Raw genomic sequence first — 15,816 nt, forward strand, 5'->3', positions numbered from 1 at the left:
CCCAACAGTCAACGTTTGCTGTTCAAACAGTAACATGGATATTTTAAGTGTCCTCTTTTGTTTATTTTCAGAATTCCAACTCTGTACAGCATCCTTTAAAAACAACACAACAAAACTGCACTGGCTCTGTGATAATTTAAACTGTAGAAGAAAAAAATTCCAAACGGGAACTTTCTGAATTTTTTTGTGTGTTAGCCCCCGACGCTAATGAGGCCCAATTGGGTTACTAACAATCCCCTGCAGCACGCGCTCACTGGGGGAGGGCCCGCCTTGACCACAGTTCACCTCGTTCCCTTGGACGGTGTGTTTGTAACCACGTCTTCTAGACTCATTATTTTTTGCAACACGAAACCCTTTGCTCTTGTTTATCCTGAATGCGGCTCGTTTGTTTGTTTACGAAAGTGTCAAAAAACACACCGTGAAGGCCACGGTGTGATTTTTTCTAAATGTTAAGGGTTAGCACGGAGACGTGCAAAGGGTTAGCATGGGGACGAAAAAAATCCATCGTCAGAGAATGGTACAGAATGAACCCACGATTCGTAAACAATAAAACAAAGACAAAGATCCCCCCCTCCGTATAGCCTTAACAGACTGTGGGCGCAAGTGCTGTTAGCGAGCACCTATAAAGGCCGGCACTGCACACGAGGGGGTGGGTGGCCAGCACCACGCCCGGCCGCCTTTGTCTCCCTAGTGGCGATGTTTACTACACCGCACCAGGTACTCATTTGAGACTGAGTCGACCTAGGGGAGGCCCACGACCGACTCAGATAATCGTCACACTGGTGTTCGCCGTGAGCGGGAATCGAACCCGGGCCCCCAGATGCATAGCGCAGCGCGCACACCTCTACACCACCGCTCCCCACAACAACACACACACACACAGGCACACACACACGCACAGGCATACACACACACAGGCACACAAACACACAGGCACACACAGACACACACACACACAGGCACATAAACACACAGGCACACACACACACAGACAACAACAACAACCGCCATTCGCCACTAGGTGGCGGTGACGTCACCACGACGCTTGTGCCAGGCCATGTGCACCTTGAGGCCACGTGAAGTGTCGAACGCCCGCTGGCAGGAGGTCACGGGCAGACCCAGGTGCCACGGGTCGACTGACCGAGATGACCGAGATGACTGGCTGATGCACCACCTGTGCCCCCTACTGTACCAACTTGCTGTGCTTTATCCACCCGGCACTCCGCTCGTTGTTGTGAGCGTCGCGCCTCCGCCCTCCGTTGTTGTTGGAGGGCGACTGCCTCCAACTGCCCAGTAGCGTCCTTCACGAGCCTCCTCCACTGAGGCCGATCTTGACACCGCTGGTACCAGTCATCGGCAAGTCCACTCAGCTCCACGTCCTCCTGGAGGGCGCACACACACACACAGGCACACACACACACAGGCACACAGGCCAAACGATGCGCAGTTCCTGCAGAAGTGTATCGCCGCACCTTGCCTTAGGTAACCATCAAAATAAGTTTGAACAGATGTGACCGGCTGACAGCAGCGGTGATTCAGTGAGAAGACAAATGTGGACCGGTTTCGATGTCATTTTGACTCATCAGGTTTTGCGTATGCACTGCGGTTGTGTGTGTGTCCGTGTTTCGCTGTGCTGTTGTTGTTCACAACCAGCACGTGTTTACACTGCAGGAGGAGGAATCCGATGAGCTGTGAAGCTCTTTTTCACAGATGTCCAGTCGGGGCGGTTAAGAACGTTACAACAACAAAGAACATGGAAAAAACACGATAGGAGTGCAAAGCACACACAAATAAAACTCAACTTTCCCCTGATCACACATGATAGCTCAACAAAGTGGCCCCTCATTTGGGCATTTATAGCACCAAAATAATCTAAATAATCTCAATGTATGTGTCTAAATGTGGAGGGAAACCCTAGAGGACCCGGAGAAAAATCCGCGCGATCACAGGGAGAACACGCAGACTCCAAATATACAGCAGCAGCACGCGTTAGGGTCGGGATCGAACCCACGACCTCCTGTGTACCAGGCGAGGTAGTTAACATCTCCTAGCCTTCGGGGGGGAGGGGGCACCGGTTATTAAAACACCGGATAATTGCTCATCATTATTTAAAATAACTCATTTTTGCACATTCTTGTATGACATGTTTTTTGGTGTTATGTATATTTTGTATGAAATTGTTATACGTAAACATACAAATAGACAAAAATCAATATCCCACTCGAAGAAGTTACTGTATTTTCTGTACCGTACTTTCCTCTCCGATCTCGAAGACTCTACATGGGGTGTTGTGTATGCACGTGCAGTATTTTAATTAGGTTGTAAGTTGTGTATAATGTACCGTATACAATATTTTACACTGCAATAAAGCATAGCTACTGGTTGTTTGTCACGCATGTGGTGCCTGCCGATCGCCGGACTGGTTACGGCCTTTGGAGCGATTTTGCCGGGGCCGCCGGATAATGTTGGAATCGGGATAATCGCACAGTGACGGATAATCGATGATCAACTGGACTGTATATGTACAGACAGTCCCCGGGTTGCGGAAGACCCGACTTTGGGAAATCTGGCCTTACGGAAACGCTCCCATAAATCATGTTACAAAAAATTAAATACGCGGAAACGTTTGCGTTAGTTACGTTAATCGCAGCGCGGTGAGGTTGCGGGTGATTACTGCACAGCAGGCGTAAGGCGGGCAGCCTTACGCTTTGCTCGAGCTTCACTAGGGGGGGGGGAATGTTCAGTTTCCGACATACGGAAAATTCGGGTTACGCATCGTTCTAGGGAACCTAACCATTCCGTAACCCGGGGACTGCCCGTTTCGGGTTGCGCGATGACGTCAACGCGTTCGAAAAGAAACATCGACGTCATGACGTCACCGCGGTATACGCACATCGCGGTGACGTCAGTCCGCGCACAGAATAACAACAAGAAGCGGTGTAAAATGGCGAAAGCGGGCGCTGTGGTCCTGTTCGCCGTCTTCGCGAACGCGGCATTCGTTGGCGTCAGCGCAGAGGTGAGAACGCGTGAGACGTCAGTCGTTAAAATGGATAATCATCAGCCTTGGTTTGTTTTATTTGTTTCCCTCCCCGTCCCCGCGCTGAAATGCGCTGCCGCGTACCGTTGGACCGGCTGCGGCCTAGCGAGACCACGCTCTGGCCTGAAATGTCGGCCGGGGTTGAGGGCGACCTTAGCCGGTTAAGAGCACGGAGGCACCGGGCTTTGAGGTGGTAGCTTTTTACCTTTTAAAATGTTGCAATTTACCTTTTTAGCAATTGCGTGGTTTAAAAAAACCCCACTTATTAGGATTCTAACTACGCGTGCAATGTGGTATTTGCGTGGATGTGTCACTGTGTGTGTGCGTGATTTTGGGAGCGGTGGTGTAGTGGTTAGCGCTGCGCTACGAACCCGGCGACCCGAGTTCGATTCCCGCTCGCGGCCAATACCGCTGACGATTGTCTGAACCGGTCCTGGGCCTCCCTTAAGTCGACTCGGCCTCAAATGAGAAACCTGGTGTGGTGCGTCAAAACATCACTGGGGAGACAAAGGCGGCCGGGTGTGGTGCTGGCCACCCACCCCCCTCGAGTTTGTGCCGGCCTTCATAGGTGCTCGCTAACAGCACTTGCCCCAACAGTCTGTTAGAGGCTATACTGGGGGTGGGGTGAGGGGGTCTTGATTCGTTGATGAACGTTAAAGGATTCTACATCTCGTGCCGAAAAGCGTCAACAATGTGCCCTTGCCATCCTCGCCTCGTCCCGCAAAGCCAAGCAGGCGCTGGGGTCATCGCAGGCTTCGTGGAGGATTGCTCTGCCTGCTGTGCCTTGTACCTCGATGCCGCCCAACTGATGCTATTGCTTCATCAACCCACCCCCACTGACAGGCATTGGTATGGGTTTAAGAAAAAAAAACAATCTCTCACGGCATCAGAAGGTCCTCTCGTCCAGCAGTGAATTATGAAAGGGGATGCGGCGGCATGTGCGTGTGTTGGTGTACTGCGGGTTCTGCTCAAGCGCGATGTGCAGTGCCCGCTACGCGTTTGGTGATGTGCGCGATTCGTGTTACCGGTTGGCCATTATTTAACCATGGGGAGTGTGCACTTGTGAGATTGTCTCCTCCTTTAATCAGGCGAGTGCCCAGCGACGTTCAATTGTCTCTTGAATCTAATATTAAAGTCCTCGATTAAAACTCGCCTGAGCACATTGAGATCCTGCGTGTGGCGTTATTAACGCCCGCTACTCAACCGGCTGAGAATACATTGCAATCTTAGTGTGTTTTTTAATTCGTGTAATTTGATTGACTGGGTGGGATCACGTTGAGTTTTTGTGTTCTCTTGTGATTCATCATTCGATTTTCTTTATTATAGCCGGGTGAGTGGCATAAAGCATAGCTATCGTCGAATAATGTGTTGGTGTTATTCATGTAACCAGGTAAGATTATATTAAAATGCATTATCTTCCAGAGTTGACATCTTTATATAACCGTCTAAGAGTTTTGATGTCGTGGTCTATTGAACTGAGAGTACACGAGCAGGTCCTCATCATCATCGGCCATGGCAATCAACAGCTGGATGAACGCCTCCCCACCACGATCCTCGGAATAAATATCCAACGAGGCGCCTGCACACAAACTGATTTGACCACTCCATCTCCTCGATGATCTTGCTCTTAGGAATCGTTCCATCCTTGGCTGTTTACCGCAATTGCTTCCGAATAAATGTTCCTACTTTATTTAACCAGGTGGGCAGGTCATTGAAATTCATGAAGCTCTTACGTTGATTGACAACCTTTATTTAGCCACGTGAGAAGAGCGATTTGAGATTGATTTCTGAAATCAATGGCATCCTCAATTTAATCAGAGGTATGAACCCACGCAGACTCACTCACGTGTTGTGATTGATAGCATATTAAACAGGTGAGAGGCATATTGAGATTTATCTCAATAATTTGTGGAAATAATTGGTGTGTTTTAACCAGGTAAGAGCCCAACGAGCGTCGATGTGCTCTGATTGATATCACTGGGTGAAGACTTCATTGAGATATAAACTTAAGTAATTAAATTTATCTCATCTCTTCGATGATTGATGACCATTATTTAACTCGATGAGAAGCCGTTATTAGTTCTGTTATGTCGTCCGTGTCCTTTGAGTTGAATTATCTCCAGGATGAATAACGGCACATTGAGATTCATTATCTCAAAAAATATTTACTTTACTTGACCACGAGACCCCATCTGGATTCGTATTTTTGCGATTGTGGTCTATTTTGTAAACAGGTGAAAGGTCATTGAGGTTAATTGTCTCTGTTGATTTAAGTCATTAATTTAGCCAGGTGAGAGATTATTGAGAAGCATTACCTCTCGTGATTCATGTCCTGCATTCAGCAATGTGAGAGGGCATTGTCTGTCGTGATATTATTACTACAGCGTAATCACTTTTTTGGCAACTGCGGGCTTGGGCAGGACACGTCGTTAGAAGGGATGATGCGCCAGCAGGCGAGAACAATGACGGAGTGGCAGCGAAGAGAGGCAACGATGCCCCAGGGGTGTTGTGGCGATGGAGCGATGAAATCAGTTGTTGTGTGCGGTTGCTTGGTGGGATCTCACATCACAGGCCCCATGGCTCTCGCCTCGGGGAGCCTTCATCAAGCAGTGGATTCATCATGGCTGGTGGCCAGGAGATGTTGACTACCTCGCCTGGTACACAGGAGGTCGTGGGTTCGATCCCGACCCTGACGCCTGCTGCTGTATATTTGGAGTTTGCGTGTCTCTCTCCCCGTGGTCGCGCTGATTTTTTTTCCGGGTCCTGTTTTTCCCTCCGCATTTAGAATCAACATGCGTTTATAGTGTTTGACTGATGTAAATTTGCACACAATAAGCCATTTCGTTGAGCTATCATTTATAGCCAGGTTGATTCTCAAAAGAGCTATAAATCTCAGTATGTTTTAATTGGTAAATGAAAAAAATTTGTAGTTAAAATGTGAGAGCCTATTAAGAGTCAGTAGCTTTTAAATGAGCGATGGTTTTTTAAGCAGGTGATAATCCATCATCTCTTAAATAATTATAATCGGCATCCTTAATTTAACCATGCATAAGCCAATTGAGATCCATTGTCCCTTTTGTAAGCAAGGTCTGTGCAAACCCTTTGATAGTGGCATAAATTGAATTCTCTCTGGTAGCTTGCAACGACTATTGTGTGCCAATGATGATGTCACACGCTCTTTAACAGCCTCATCACATCAGACTCAACAGCTGTGAGCTGCGCAAATTGCCAAAATGGTTCGCCGTGTAATACTGTGCCCTCTTAATATTTTGCACGCAATGCATTGAAGTGAAAATCCTTGTTGGGCATCGTCTTAGTCCATCATCGTTGCTTTGCATTGGATAAAATGAGTCCTGTCACCTGCGAGGTCGCCATAAATGCACCCAATCTCATCAGATCTCAGACTGCAAACGGGGTTGACCCTGGTTAAGTGTGTACGTATGTCAACCGTGCTCATCGGAAGTACGGGTTGAATGTCCACCAGAGCTTGGCAAGTGTTGTAGGCTGCGAGCTTCTTTGGAAGTGGTGAGAGTCTTGAGTGTTTTCCCCTCGTATGCATGGGTGTTCTTCGGCCTCGTCAAGTCTGGAAATGTATTGGGTGGATGACCACCAGTAAACGTACCCGGTGTCGTAGGCGTGGGCCTGTGAGCTGATCCGAGATGGCAGTACAGCAACGAGTTTGGTCCGCAGATAGATTTAGTGCACTCGCTACTGTGAGTCTGTGGATTAAATTTATCTGTATGGAGCTTTGAGCATCACCCCCGCCTCGTGTGTGTGTGTGGTCAGTTTCCTCCCACATGGAGCCAAACGCTCATTCATGACGTTTATCAAACGTTACAATTCTGGACTCTCTTGAGAACGAGTTTTGCGACTTAATTGGAATATATAATCAGCCTACTACTTATCATTATTATTACTGTGAGTCTTATATAAAACTTGCCATCCGATGGAAAGGCCAGCCACGTCACGGGAGTCACGGGAATGTGGCCACCGCAGCGTTGTCAACATTGGCGCTCACGAGACTACATTTGATGACAACACTTGGAAGTGTTTGGATAAACTTGACCCACCGCGGTTAATGATTACAATTTCCATTGCTGGCTCGGGATCAGCAGTGGAAAGTCAATGACACCCTGAGGTCATTCGTGGGGCATGGCGACACTGAAAAGCCTTGTTTTTTTTGCGCGTATTCATAATGCTTACGATCACATCAACTGGAATACGCCCGGCCTCATCATCGAAACAGCTCAGCAGGTTTGGGCCGCGATAGTACTTGGGATGAGCGACCACCGTACCAAAAAAAACGGGTACTATTGGCTGCTGCAGGTCTCTGTTGTCAGCAGGGGATAGTGCAGAAAACAATCATTCTATTGTATCTCTTGTCCCACACTTATGCCCCCCCCCACCTTCACCAAACCCAACACTGCCCGGCGTGCTGAAGTATGACAATAAACCCCCATGACCCACTCGGCGTGGGGAAGTCATCTTCCTGCAGTGGGTTGACAGGCTGACTATACATGTAGTGGTGTATGTGCGTACGTCACCGCGTGCCTGTATTACGCGATTGCTTTCAAATGATTTTGGTCTGTAGGAAGTTGTGCAAGTGCGTTTGTCTGCTCATCTCATGCACTTACAGGGGGCTTCAGGGTTCCTGCAATTATTCGCGAAAACAGCATTCTGTGCCAGACATGGGCTTTAGTGTGAAAATGTGTCAGCGTGTAGCCCTAATCAAATTAAGCATTATAATAAGAGAGAATACTTTGGCCCTCCTAGCTATTGAAAGTGCGCTGGGCGTTTGTTGTTGTCAGGTATGGTCATGGTCAAATAATCGCCCTCTACCTGCATGGGGTTGTGAGGCCCTCGTCCATAGTGACAAAAGGGTTCAACCTCAAGGTCGTGAGTTCAAATCCCAGTTCAGGATCGACTCAGTCCATCATCCATTCCTCCTGGATGTGTAAAATTAGAACCGCTTTGTGGGATTTCAGCAGTCGTTCTCTTATGGAGAGGATGGTCCCTGACATGGTATTGTGTAATTTCTACTTCTGGCTCCTCTGAGCAGGGAAACACTGAGATTGATTGTGGGATGATGATGATAATGGTGATATTAATCAATGTGATGATGGAAATGTTTGGAAAGATTGCAGCTGATTTGATCTTGTTGATTGTGATGGTAATACCATTAATAGTGGTGGTAATAATGATAACAATGCTTGTCATGTTCATGATGAAATATTTTACATTTACATGACAACAATATACATGAATATGATGATGATAATTGTTAATACATTTATGATGCTGATTATGAAGGCGATGGGAATGATGCAGTGATGATAACAATGGTAGGGGTTTAAAAATGATTGTATAACGTACATTCACATGATATTGACTGACGTGAAATTATGATGCTGATAATGGTAATCGTGAGGATAATTTAATGATGATTTCACTCTTGTTGTTGTTACAGAGCAATGCTCAAATCAACGTGCTGGTACAATCGCTCAACCAGTCCCGGCAGTTTGAGGTGAGACCACTCTTCATTGCGTTTAATTAACACTGGCACAGTTGGTGTGTCACACTCTTCATCCACCTCCATCCCAATTAGCCAGCCACCACCCACAGGCACACGGCAAAGCAGAACAAAAACACCAAGGTGCCTCTGCTCTGCCTTCTAGACTGTTGGGGGCAAGTGGTGTTAGTGGGCATATATTAAGTCTGGTCGAGCACGTTGGTTAGGAGTTGTGGTGTGGCCAGCAACACAACAACAATAACCACCAACAACAATAACCACAGTTGCGTGACCTACAGGAGGCTTGAGCTGTTCGATGGGGATATTTGTTTTGACGATTGCTCCCAATGACTGTGTCACAGACACAGAACCAGCGACCACTGATTCCTTGGTTCAAGCTGCCGAGTGTCTCTCTCAACCCTTTGCCGTTCCGATGACGTACGTGCACTTCATCAATTTTCCTTTTGCTTCCCTTCCGACGACGTACGTGCACATCATAAAACTGAAACCGGAAGAAAAATCAAATAACTTTAATCGGTGCCGAGGCTCCCACAAGACCATGCGGGAGGGCGTGTGGCACAGTTTGGCACCGGCTATCGTAGAATGGCGGCGGTCGTGTCGCTTCGGTTCTCTGTGGTGAGCCGCGTCTTAAAAAACAACTGCGCTACTACGCTTCTTGCACAGGTCTGAGAACAGGAAAGGAGTTGAGCGATTTGTAACGGTCAGGTCAGAGCCTCTAAGCCACTGGGGGACATTGCTCATTCTCATGACAGGCTCCATTTTATTAAAAAAAAATTATATGTAGAATGACTACTACCAGTGTATGACTACTGGTCTATTGCTGTAGTCAGAAGGTTATAGATTCAAATCCAAGTCGATGATCAAGTTGATCTATCATTCATACGTAATAATGAAAATAAATTCTAGATTTGAAGCTTTCGTGACTGCAAGGAATCATATTTTTAGGTTTTTTCGGTAAAGTCACGTAGGTAAAACATCAAAATTAATGAAAATAAAATAAAATAAAAACAAAAATCACGACGTTTCGGAGGCAACACTGATGACGGAGACTTGTGTTGCCTCCGAAACGTCGTGATTTTTATTTTTATTTAATTTTCATTAATTTTGATGTTTTACCTACGTGACTTTACCGAAAAAACCTAAAAATATGAAAATAAATTTCAGCCCTTTGTCAATACATTGCTGAGTGAAGGCCTTCCTATGCTGTAGGAATTAAACTCGGGCTGCTAGGGTTGGGGGGTGCTAACCACTGCAGCACCACTCCTTCAATCATTCCTTGGGGATAGAAAAATATAGTACCACAATACACAGTGGGGATTGTCTTGACAAGTTATAGATTAAAAAACTTAAAGTCGGCTTTCATCCCTACTCATTTTTATTTGTTGCTTCGTAGTGAAAATTCAATATTCCTATAGCAGAGGACACGATATCAACAAAAAACCCTCGCTGACTTCCTGAAAACGGGCGCCTCCTCATATGAAACCTAAAAGGACGATGACGACGATGATTTTGAACAGCACGATGAAGGTGACGGGGTATCTTGAGTCCCCAACCAGGATTTGTCTTCTCTGCCGATTGTGAGTCAAGCTCTTTCAACTCAATCACTGTCTGGGCTGAACATTTTTTTATCACATTTGAAAAAGAAAAATAATGGCTTCTCACGTGTTTTTGTTCCCGCAAGTCACTTAATCCAGTCAGCGTGGGTACTTGGCAGCGCCCGAGCGAACGCATTCACGTGGGGCTGTCAACGCGTTTTGAAACGTTAATACCGAATTTTTAAAAATTTAATTGCAAATTTATTTATTTTTTCCCGCCACTTGGGGTTGAGAGACAACACGTGGGGCTGTGAGGTACGTACAAAGACAAAGATCCCCCATATGGCCTTAACAGACTGTTGGGACAAGTGCTATTAGTGAGTAGCACCGATGTAGACCAGCAAGGCACACGAGGGGGTGGGTGGCCAGCACCGCACCCGGCCGCCTTTGTCTACTTCGTGGTGACGTTTACTCGTTGAAGGCCGAGTCGACCTAGGAGAGGGCCAGGACCAGTTCAGATAATCATCACTGGTGTTGGCCACGAGCGGGAATCGAACTCGGGCCGTCAAGTTCGTAGTGCGGCGCGCTGACCGCTACACTACCGCTCCCCAGGGAGGCACGCGCACACACACACACACGTGTATATCGCAGCTCGGAATAAGAATAGACGATGAGAAAACGGCTCCCGTTCAGCAGTGGAATGCACTTAAATATTGTCCTTGGCACAATCAATTTGTGTCCATTAGTGTAGTTCATTGGTTATAAATTAGCAGGACATCTCATGGTGTTGGCTCACAGTGTTATGCTGAGTTTATTTACGTGTGGTGAATACCTCTTTGTGTGTGTTTGCATCTCTGTGGGTGACCAGAAAGCCTTAGCAGCCTCCTTTAACTTGCAAACAAAAGTTGGATCCCGTCGTGCAATCAGGTCGTAAAGTAAGGATGTTGTTCCCAATATTTGGATTAAAACGAACAAAAAGTTTCCCGGCTTTAAAATTTCAGATAATGCAAATGTTTTATTGCTTCTGATCGAAAGGAAAATGTGATGTCACGGGAAGCAACGCCACTCTAATGCTGTCACTTTTGTGCTTTTCTTGCTGATGGAGGAGTCGCATGGCCATCACAGTTGTTCGCACGAAGATGGTCTAAACCAGGGGTCCTCAAACTTTTTAAACAGGGGGCCAGTGCTCGCCACCGCAGCCCAATCAGTGCTCACCAGCGCAGCCCAATCAGTGCCTACCACCGCAGCCCAATGAGTGCTCACCAGCGCAGCCCAATTAGTGCTCACCAGCGCAGCCCAATTAGTGACCATTGGCCGGATAAATGTCCTCGGCGGGCCGCATGTGGCCCGCGGGCCGTAGTTTGAGGACCCCTGGTCTAAACGATGGCGCAGCGAAACGTTTTAATCTCAAACTCATCCCTCGTGTAGAGTGCTTTTTATTTTTTGCGAAAGCAATTTGATTCCTATCGTGCTACTAGCATCCGGTCCCGAGAAGAGGTGTTTATTTAGCAGAGCAGTGCATCACCCAAGGTTGGAGATTCACTGGAGGAAGGTGATATCACGGGAGTACTCCTCAGACTCTTTTATCCACACTTTTCATTTGGCCCATAGTAAAATACTATTTTTAGAACTCGAATTTTGCCAGGTTAACGCTTTCCCGTTCCGAAGGCGTACGTACGCACGTACCCGCATTCGAACCCAGGCTCTCAGTAGTGCTCTCTCCGAGACTGTAATCGCTCAGCCACTTGGCCACCTCTGTACCGTTGGCTAAAAGGACCCTGTGATGTCATTAGCTAGTTTAACGAGAGAACATTGTGTGTGACTGGTGGCAGATTGTAAAATTTTGCAGCAAATTTGTAAATGGGGAGCGGTGGCGCAGCGGTTCACGCACTTCGCTATAAACCCAACAGCCCAAATTGGATTCCCAACCGTGACAACCATCAGTGAGGAATTATATCGGAACCATTTCCTGAGCTCTCCACTTCACCGTCGCACGCTGGCCTGCATGGCGTAAAGTTACGGTCAAACAATCCCCGTGGCCGACAAAGCGTTGGAGGCCTTCATCCATTCAAGCATATTAACGAAGGGCGCTTCGTTAATAAAGGCACTTGTGCATCATTCTTATGTCATCTGGCCGGCGGGCGCCAGTGGTCAGAGCACTCGACTTGCAATCCGAAGGTCAAAAGTTCAATTCCTGCTCGGACCCAGCTCTGCCCGACATCATAATTTTCCTTTCTTTCTCTTCTCTTTGATCTTGTGGGCTCTTGAGGCGTAACCATTGCCAACAACCGGATGTCTCAAACTTCTGCTCTGCCCTTTGCTTCATCTTTCAATTGCGGGACCGCTTCCATCCCATCCGGCGTTTGATGTCTGACGTCCATTTAGATTGTGGCCTTTCTCTTCCCCTGCCACCTCCCAAGTGTTGCCTGCGATCACCAGCCCTCCACACCCGCCTTCCATTCATCCCAAATATCAGCAGGCCTTGATTATTTATCTCTGCGAACGCAATTTTATTCCTATTGTGCTACCAGCATTCGTTCCCGAGAAGAGGTGTTTATTTATCAGAGCAGTGCATCACCCAACGTTTGCGATTCCCTGGAGGAAGGTGATATAACGGGGAGTACTCCTCAGATCCTTTCAATTGTCGTCTTATCCACACTTTTCATGTGGCCCATAGTAAAATAAAAAATTTTGAACTCTAATTTTGCCAGGTTAGGCATGGACGAGTCCCCACCATAGGAACGTGGACTTGTCACAGCTGGAACAAGGCTGCTTAACGTAAGATGGCTCCATTCGAGCAGGGAGTCGGCACGAGACGCCGGTTTCCCTCGTTGCAGGCCCGGTGGACGCACGAGTGATTTCATCGGGGACACATGAGTACAGTAGTCCCCCCGGCTAACGTTTCTAATCCGCTTTACACGAAAACTACTGTTCACCGAAATATCTGTTCACCGAATATAGGAATTAGCTGTAAAACGCATTAATTCGTTCCGAGACCATTTGACACGTAGGCACTTGCGACAGGATATTTATGATAACGTTTTTATTTGGATTAGATCGCGTAAGTATAAATGTGTCGTGAACCCACCACTACCCGACACAACCCAATTTAGTCAGGTTTGTCACATTAACGGAATGTGCCAATCGGTTACCGATTCAGCACACCGGTGTGTGTTGGAGAGTAATTCCACAACATTTACAATTTTAGTACCGTGACATTTCGCTGGTAATTGCATCCAACGTTACAGTACTCGAATTGTAAATGTTGTGGATTTACTTTTCAACACAGCGGTGGGCTGAAGTCGTCACTAATTGGCACGTGTTGTTTACGTGACTAACCTTGTTGTAAGCGGCTGTGTCGGGTGTTGACGGGTTAATGACACGTTGATATTTACACGATCTAACCCAGATTTAAAAAACGTTAGAAAACGATCGTGAGTTGACCTGTTTGAACCCAAAAAAATAGTTTCTAACATTTAAACACTCATTAATAATAAATTAACATTACAAGAACGTACTGATGGATTAATATTATTAGAAACATCGTTAATTAATGAATAAATAGAGCATAACAGTTACTGTCTTGTTCTAAGAAGTTGGCTGGCTTAATGGGGTTGCAGGATACATTGAGGTAGGAGAAGATGTATTTTTGGAAGGAGAGTCTCCTTCCATTCGAACCTCTGGAGGTCCAGAACTGCTGGCTCCAGATATCGATGGCTCCAATCTTGGCCTCTTTCTCAAGAAACCGTCAAGATTTGTCTGCTGTGCCTCCTTCGCTCCTCTCCATTCACAACTTTTTGAAGGAGGGCATCAATTGGCGTCGCCGATTGGCTGAGGGATTGGCCGAAATTGGCGACCCGCGTGCATAACGTAAACATTCCACTAGACAAAATGTTATCGTCAGTCGAAACCATGGGGGTTCCTATGGGAGGCGAAACGTTGACCGACAAACCATTAACCGATGTCACTCGTTAACCGAGGGACTACTGTACATTGAAGGACTTAGCAGAGCCAGCGGTGAATGTTCCAGAGATTGAATAACGGCAGCGGGGAGAAGGAAGAGGGAGGCCACAGGAGCGTCACGAGAATTTCAGTCTCGTTTCTAAAATTGGCTCTGAAAGTGCAGTTAAGTTGCTCGCTCCTTCCTGGGAGTCTAAATTGTCAAAACTCAGGCTCAAGCGAGCGTGGGCTCACGTGCGCTGAGCCAAACGTTGACATTTTTACATTCTGCCAGCGGTCTTCAGCATTGCGACAAACACCAGCGTACCTTTTACAACATAACGATCACCAAGGTCATCATCGCTATCATCAACTCCCCACGAGAACATGTTAATCACCACTCTGGCCATAACGACAACGTGTTATCACCACTGCTATCATCTTCACCACTGAAAGCAGACTGGCCCTTTTCTTTGTGCACAAGGTAAGGTCTTTATTCCACGGCACGGGTCCACACTCTGGTTCTCGCTCTCTCCCGCAACGTCCCGAACTCCGCCTCCCGCTCCCTCTTTTTAACCTCCTCCTGGCTCCGCACTTCCTCGCCCTCCGTCTCCACCAATCATCCCTCTCTTACCCTCACCTGGCCTAACCGTCCCACCTGACGCTCACCCAACCCTCCAGCTCTTTTCCATTTTTAACATTCCGACCAATCCTTTTGCCGCCCGTGCCCTAACCGATCGGAGCGTGGAGTGTTTGCTCCGCCCTTCTTGATTACTCTGGTCCCAGGGATCGTGTGGGACAATCACCACACCACAACAATGCGGCAAAAAGTCATTGTCATGCTGCAATGTTATGCTTCCAAGCCTCTGCTCCCCATCTTCACCAATCCATACCAGCCTGGCGCACCGTGGGAAAATAACTCCCCGAGGCCCTCATCCAGAATTAGGGCTGTGTGCACCACTCTCCAAAGTGTTATTCGGGTTGCACCACACTACTACGTGTTGACTTGCGCGATGCCCGACGTTTCGCCCCACGTGCTGGGAGCCTCTTCAAGATTCGTGTGTATGTGTGTACATCCCCGTGCAGTATCTGAGAACGGCACTTCTGGCTCCAGAACGCACACAAGCATAATGAGTTCAGTGTCTTCTCGTGACAAATTACAGCGGTAAATATTTGAGCCGGTCCCGAGCCTCGCCGCGGTCGACCCAACCTTAAATGAGTACCTGGAGCGGGGTGTATAAACATCGGCGCACGGGGGAGACAAAGGCAGCAAAGGTGTGTTGTTACCACCCGCCCACGAGTGTGTCCCGTCGGCCTTCATGGGCGCTTGCTCGCAGCGCTTGGCCCAACAATCTGTTAACGACGGAGCTTTACCGGGGGGGGGATCTTTGTATGTTTGTGTGCGCGCACGCAGGTTCGTTTGGACGTGACGGTGAGCGAGGGTAAAGTCTCTGTGAACACGCATCCCGTGGGCAGCAATGTGGTGACTCGTGTGGATTGCCAGGCTGACGTGGGTATGCACGCGCACGCGCACACTCGGTGTGCTGAGACACCGCACTGAAGGTCGCAACGTCTCTCTTGCTGCGTATTTCCCTCGCACTTGCTCCACTTGAATTCCCTCCCCATCATCATCGTCTCTTCTCCAAAGCTTCACGTTTTGGGTCTTTGGGGCTCTGCTCAGCAAATTGGTTTCAAAAAACACATGCAGGCAAAGGTCCCCCATGTAGCCTTCAACAGACGGTTGGGGCAAATGTATGTGCATCTGCAAGTGGTGT

At 47.6% G+C, this 15,816-nt stretch overlaps 1 protein-coding gene across 1 annotated transcript in view; it reads left to right on the forward strand.

Moving 5' to 3' along the window:
* The first annotated feature begins 2,894 nt into the window (after positions 1 to 2,894).
* Positions 2,895 to 15,816, forward strand: part of GINM1 (glycosylated integral membrane protein 1) — a 29,646-nt gene continuing 16,724 nt past the window's right edge. Inside the window, exons 1-3 of the mRNA XM_078618284.1 lie at positions 2,895 to 3,016; positions 8,505 to 8,561; positions 15,456 to 15,555. Of these exons, the coding sequence (XP_078474410.1) occupies positions 2,945 to 3,016; positions 8,505 to 8,561; positions 15,456 to 15,555 (229 nt within the window). The 5' untranslated portion in view covers positions 2,895 to 2,944. The remainder of the gene's footprint in view (positions 3,017 to 8,504; positions 8,562 to 15,455; positions 15,556 to 15,816) is intronic.

This window comes from Lampetra planeri, chromosome 57, assembly GCF_965212315.1.
Source record: "Lampetra planeri chromosome 57, kcLamPlan1.2.h2, whole genome shotgun sequence".
Lineage (NCBI taxonomy): Eukaryota > Metazoa > Chordata > Hyperoartia > Petromyzontiformes > Petromyzontidae > Lampetra > Lampetra planeri.